Source organism: Vulpes vulpes, chromosome 6 (assembly GCF_048418805.1).
Source record: "Vulpes vulpes isolate BD-2025 chromosome 6, VulVul3, whole genome shotgun sequence".
Lineage (NCBI taxonomy): Eukaryota > Metazoa > Chordata > Mammalia > Carnivora > Canidae > Vulpes > Vulpes vulpes.
Genome location: NC_132785.1, coordinates 30,368,226 through 30,374,631, shown reverse-complemented (window position 1 = coordinate 30,374,631; position 6,406 = coordinate 30,368,226). Strand labels below are relative to the sequence as shown.

The 6,406-nt window shown below is 55.3% G+C and overlaps 1 protein-coding gene across 1 annotated transcript; it reads left to right on the top strand.

The window, feature by feature from the left end:
• Window positions 1-4,622: 4,622 nt before the first annotated feature.
• Window positions 4,623-5,632, top strand: KCTD12 (potassium channel tetramerization domain containing 12; the record flags this gene model as incomplete). Its single annotated transcript, XM_026017708.2, is given in 10 exon segments — window positions 4,623-4,832; window positions 4,834-4,869; window positions 4,871-4,891; window positions 4,893-5,036; window positions 5,038-5,169; window positions 5,172-5,190; window positions 5,193-5,300; window positions 5,303-5,344; window positions 5,347-5,511; window positions 5,514-5,632. Coding segments are annotated over 10 exon segments (996 nt in total), but the record flags the coding sequence as incomplete, so codon positions are not given.
• Between the last annotated feature and the right edge of the window lie 774 nt (window positions 5,633-6,406).

Genomic DNA, 6,406 nt, shown 5'->3' with positions numbered 1-6,406 from the left:
TTTCCCTCATTATCTCGGCCCAATACTTTGGCCATTTCCCTCATTGAACATTTTCTCTTTCTATTTTAAGGATTAGATTATTGGTGCATATTTTACTGAGTCTTTATTAAGACCCCTCTATTCCCTGATTTACTTCAACTTCAGTATCCCATTCTTTTTTTCTTCCAAAAGCAACAAGTCAATGAATTTTAAAGGTGGTGAACAGAAGGGACTCACACATTGGGAGGATGATAAATGAACTAAACATTTGTTTGGGACAATTTCTGATCCTATCTCTTCTCCCCTTCCCTCACAGCATTCACTTCAATGTTTTTGCCATCCATTTATTCCTTCGATATTTATTGGGAAGGCTTGTCAGGCACTGTGACAGGCAGTGGAAAATCGTGGTTCTGACACTTGAATGGTGTTTTATGGCTTACAGATCGTTTATGTTAAATTTGTATGTTAAATGCATTCGATCCTCTGAGGCGCTCACTTCATTTCACCCAGCTCTTCCTCCCCTTAACTTTATATTTCTCATAACCGTCCTCATTCCTGCACACTAAAGATTTGAGTGTGCAGAATATTTACCAAGTGCATGGGGAACACGCTGGAGTGGGAAGTTGGCTGGATGAGAAGGTGGTAGGTGGGGGAGGAGATACGAATCAGATAAGAATGTAGGTCAGAGATGTTTCCAATACCCTTTTAGGATAAAAGGACAAAGCACCCTTATTTAGGAAAGTCCAAAAAGTCACTTGCAAAGGAACAATGCCCATCACCAGAAACTGTATTGAGACTAGACATAGGGCTGGCGATTTCCCATGTCCTCCCTTACCATAAGCATGTTTAACATATGCAAGAAGCCAGAGTTATGACCCTCCCTTCCCCCATAAACACTCAGACCCTTAAGTCCCAGCATTAAAGTTCCCCAATTATACTTCCTCTTTCATTTCATGATACCAACCAATAGACAAGAAATACAATATAGCAAATTGACCAGAAAAGTATTCTGTTCGTCTCAGATCACCTGTTTTCATTCATTATGATGCTTCTTACACACAACTTAGACTTCAATAGGGAAATACCAATGGCATCCTGCAGATGAACAGGTTATGCCAGCTGGTAGAGAACAAAGGTAGTATGCCGCTTGCTTGTAGGCATGCAGTATCTCTCACATTTGAGCTTATAACCATCTGGTCAAGGGTACTTTGAAGATTCACAGGATATAAGCAGATGGTAACTATAGTTAAACGTCTACTGTGAAATGGACAAACTCATTCCTTACTTAGATGCCTTTAACTTGCTTTGCCCTCTGCCTAGAATGCTCTTCCTCCAGAACTTCCCATGGTTCTCTCTTAAAATAAATATTTTTATTTATTTATTCATAAGAGACGCAGAGAGAGAGGCAGAGACATAGGCAGAGGAAGAAGCAGGTTCCCTTCAGGGAGCCCAACGTGAGACTTGAATCCCCGGACCCTGGGATCATGACCTGAGCCACAGGCGGATGCTCAACCACTGAGCCACCCAGGTGCCCCGCTCTCTTTCTTGTTATTCAGCTCAAGTGTCACTTTCATGGAGAGGCCCTCCCAGGCAGTCTATATAAAGTATATCTGCACTCTCAGTCCCTCTATCTCATTTCATGATTCTCTTCTTGGCATTTATCTTTACCTAACGTGGCTTACACCTATCTATATACTTATTATCTGTCTTCCTCACAAGACTGTAAGCTCCAAGAGGGCAGAGATTATTTTAACACTGCCTGGAACATAGGCACTTAATGCATATTGGTCCAACGAGCCAGTGAGCAACAGATACTTACTGAATGCTTATTGTATGCCACTGCTATTCTAGAGTGGCACTGGGGATGCGGTAATGAATCAGGCAAACTCTCTGAGCTCTTGGAGTTTGCATTCTAAGGCAGGAAACAAAAAACAGAGAAGAGAAAGCTGCTTGGGTGGGCTGTCCTATATTAAATAAAGTGATCAAGGGAAGGTCTTTCTGCAGAGTCCTGAAGAAGGTGAGGAGGGAGGCACCTGAAGAAGATAAGGTGGGAGAGGGTAAGTGTTTTAAGCAAAAGGGGACAGGAGGTACAAAGGTCCTGAGGAGGAAGCAGGTCCAGAGAAAGCTAGCAAATTCCTGGGTGAGTGGCAGCAGATGGGTGGAGGGGGTGCTAGTGGGGCAGCTCCCAAACCTGTAGCTTGTTTTTTACTTTTTTGTGAAATGGGAAGCCACTGAGAAGGCTTTGAGCAGGAGACATGATCTGATTTAGGTTATGATAGGATCCGTCCTTTTTTGTTCTGGTGATAAAATATTGTAGGGGACAAAAGAGGAATGCAGTTAGGAGACCAATGCCATAATCCAGGTAAAAGATGACGGGTGGCTTGGTCCAGGATGGTAACAGGGAGGTGTGGAAACCTGTTATATAGTCTGGGAGTATTTTAAAGGATTTTTAAAGGCAGAACTGAAAGGATTTGCTGGTACAATAAACAAAGTATTGATATAATAAAATATGTACAGAAAGAAGACTCTTCTTGGATTTATAGAAAAGAGACTGGTTTTGTTAGGCTGGTGATACTGATATACCAGATGGTAGCACAACCACCTAGTAAATTCAGCACTGGAATTTGGAACTTTTGTGTCATCTATTATTTATCCCAAAGAACAAACAGAAAAAGAGTGGTCATATACATTCAGTATCAAAATCTGTACTTGCAATTAAGTGAGCTGGTTTGGGGCTTGATCATATTTCAGCACTCTGACATGAATGAGATAATTGTTCAGAAGACATAAACATTTCAAAGTAAAAATGACACTTACCCGTGAGAAGACTGTAAAGCTCATTGGGTAGTTACACCAAAGGGTTAAACATTATTATGAAGAACAAAGATCTCCCCTGATTTATTCTGATTGACCGTCTGTACTTGCAACTCAACTGACAACCGCTCAGACTTCTGACCCTTTGCCTCCTGGGCTACAGGGAAAGAGCTATGGATCTTATTCAACCTCGCATTCTTCACTCCCTGGCCCTGGCAAACCGCGGTGCAACAACAAATATTCACTGGCACGGTGATTTCTTACCATCCTGCCCCGCCCTCTCTCCCGTTCCTCTTTCTGTAGTGCTCGGTACCGCCTTATTTTATTTACCAAAGTCAGGGTCAGATAATCACTCACAAAAAAAAATGAAATTTCAGGATGTGTTGGGTGTTGTCATGCTGGGCCGTGGAGGGCGCCATCCGCGGGGCTCCTCGGCCCGGGAAGCCAGGGAAGGCTGGTGGGGGTGGGGGGTGCGGGAGAAGCCTGTGCCTCCAGGCTGCAGGGTGCCAGGTGAAAGCAAATGTGGAGGGAGGAGTTACAGCAAGCCAGGTGGGGACCACAGAGGACCTTCAAAATACGGAGGAGGCCCCGAGACTAGAGGGCACCTAAGAGATCAGGCTGGAATGACCCAGGCGCGCGGAGGGGAGGCGCACCTGGACCTTTGGGAGGGTAAACTCGCGGGGGCTGACAGGTGGGCTTTCCTGACTATGTCACATCCATCACATCTCGGTTGAAGGCGAGATTCACCAAAGGCTGAAAGGGGCCGGGAGGGAGGCCGAGCGCTTACTTCGGCCTCGAGGGCGCTACGGGAGGAGCCGCGCCCTCCACCCTCCGGGGAACGCGCCACCGAGGGACTCCCGTAGCGCTCCCAAGCTGTGCCGTCACCGCTGCAGCTCATCCCTTCCCACCTCGAGGTCTCCCGACCAATGCGTTTGCCTCTTCCCCCGCAGAGAAACTACCGGTGACAGTTTTACGGCTGGAAACCCGGGTTAGTTTTCTGTGTCTCCGCCTTTTTGGAGACTACCGGTTAACCTCAGCAGTATCTCGCCGCCTCCGCCCTGGGGCGGCCCCTGAGTCCCTCCACTTTTTTTTTTTTTTCTTTTTGGTCTCTCTGGAGAACTTTCAGCCACTCGCCAGCCGACTAGGGCAGCGCCACAGCTCCGGGGTGCAGAGCAGCGGGCTCCGGGGCGGCCGCGCACATCTGCCGCCCGGGCCGGGGGCGGGGGGGCTCAGGTCCTCCTGGCAGGCGGGGGTGGGGAGGAGGAGCGGGCGCCCTGACTGCCCCTCCAAAGGAAGCTCGTCTTCCGAGGCGGCCCGTCCCAGGCTCGGCCCACCTCGCGGGGGAAGAAAGTTGGGTCGGGCGCGGGAAGCGCTGGAGCGCGCGGGCCGGGCTGGCTGGAGGTGGGGCGACGGGGGAGTCGGGGCGCCCCGGCGCGCGCGAGCCGGGGTGGAGCCAGCAGTCGGGCGCGGCGTCAGCGTTTAGGATGCAAATCGATTCCCCGCTCCGCCGTCCCCACCCCTCCCGCCGGGGGAGCAAGGCTCCGCCGCTCCCGCAGCCGCCCACGCCTCCTGCGCGCCGCGGCGCCCGGGCGGGCGGGCTCTACTTAAGCCGCGCGCCGGCCGAGCCCCTGCACTCGCCTGGAGCGCGCGGGGGGAGGGCGGGGCGGAAGGCGCACGGGGCCTCGGGGGCGCACGGCACCGCGGGGCTCTGCGCGGCTCGCGGCGGCGGCGGCGGCGGCGGCGGCGGCGGCGGCCGGGGCGCACGGCTGAGCTCGCGTCCGGGGAGGGCGGCGGCGGCTTCGGCGCGCAGCCCCGCTCCCTGCCGCTGACCCGGACCCGCCACCTCTCTGCCATGGCTCTGGCGGAACAGCACACGTGGATTACCCAACGGGGGTGGCGGCGGGGGTGGCAGCGGCTCCTCGTCCTCCTCCGCGGAGCCGCCGCTCTTCCCCGATATCGTGGAGCTGAACGTGGGGGGCCAGGTGTATTGACCCGGCGCTGCACCGTGGTGTCGGTGCCCTGACTCGCTGCTCTGGCGCAATGTTCACGCAGCAGCAGCCGCAGGAGCTGGCCCGGGGACAGCAAAGGCCGCTTCTTTACTGGACCGAGACGGCTTCCTCTTCCGCTACATCCTGGATTACCTGCGGGACTTGCAGCTCGTGCTGCCCGACTACTTCCCCGAGCGCAGCCGGCTGCAGCGCGAGGCCGAGTACTTCGAGCTGCCGGAGCTCGTGCGCCGCCTCGGGGGCGCCCCAGCAGCCCGGCCCGGGGCCGCCGCCGCCGCACTCGCGGCGCGGGGTGCAGAAGGAGGGCTCGCTGGGCGACGAGCTGCTGCCGCTCGGCTGCGCGGAGCCCGAGCAGCAGGAGGGCTCGTCCGGGCCGGGGCGCCGTCGCCCACGCGGAGCCGGCTAGCCGCAGCCCGTCCGGGGGTGCGGCGGGCCCGCTGCTCACGCCGTCCCAGTCGTTGGACGGCAGCCGGCGCTCGGGCTACATCACCATCGGCTACCGCGCTCCTACACCATCGGGCGGGACGCGCAGGCAGACGCCAAGTTCCGCGAGTGGCGCGCATCACCGTGTGCGGCAAGACGTCGCTGGCCAAGGAGGTGTTCGGCGACACCCTGAACGAGAGCCGGGACCCCGACCGGCCTCCCGAGCGCTCCACCTCGCGCTATTACCTCAAGTTCAACTTCCTGGAGCAGGCCTTCGACAAGCTGTCCGAGTCGGCTTCCACATGGTGGCGTGCAGTTCCACGGGCACCTGCGCCTTCGCCAGCAGCACCGACCAGAGCGAGGACAAGATCTGGACCAGCTACACCGAGTACGTCTTCTGCAGGGAGTGAGCTCCCCAGCCCCCCCCTCGCGACCCCAGCGCGCCCGTCCCCCGTCCTGCCTGCCCAGGGGAGCGTTCCAGGTCGCCCCTCCTGCCCCCACGCCCGCCCGCTCCCCCCGTCTCCCACCTTCAGGAGCATGGGCCAGGCCCACTCACAACCCCCCACCCTGCCCCCCCCCCCCCCCACTTGAGAACCTGCGGCCGCAAAATCCTCTCTCGGCTTCTTTGGACCCCGCTAACCGAGAGCCCAGGTGTACCCCCTCCAGCGCTTCCTCTGCCCCCTGCCTCAAGCCGCCCCTCCCCTGGACGGTCCCTCGGCCTGGATCTAATGGGGGCAGCGTGGCCACAAAGCCACCAAGTACCTGGCTGGGGCTGGCAGAGTCGTTCAGAACCCGATTGGACCCCTGTCCAGCGTGTAGAAGATCGCTTGACCTCCCAAGCCCTTTCGACTGATGCTCGGTGTTAAGAGATCAGAATTGAGAGCACTGTCTGGGAGTAGTTAGGGTCTAAAAGGTCGTCACGTAGTAGCCTTCTGGCCTTCTTTAAAGGTAGAGTTTTTAAAGGGCTGGATGGAAGACTCTGGACCTGGACTTGGGATCCCGTGAGGCGGTTCAGTGACTACAAAAGCATAAAGTTTTGATAAGTTATAGGTGGGACGTAGGAAAAGAACCTAGTGCTGGCACAACGAAGGATCGAATCTTTTCCATGCACCACGAAAGGTCTTCGCCTGTGGCTTAAAACTTGTAGAAAGTCCTACCCCTCCGCCCCCCCTCCCCACCACCCC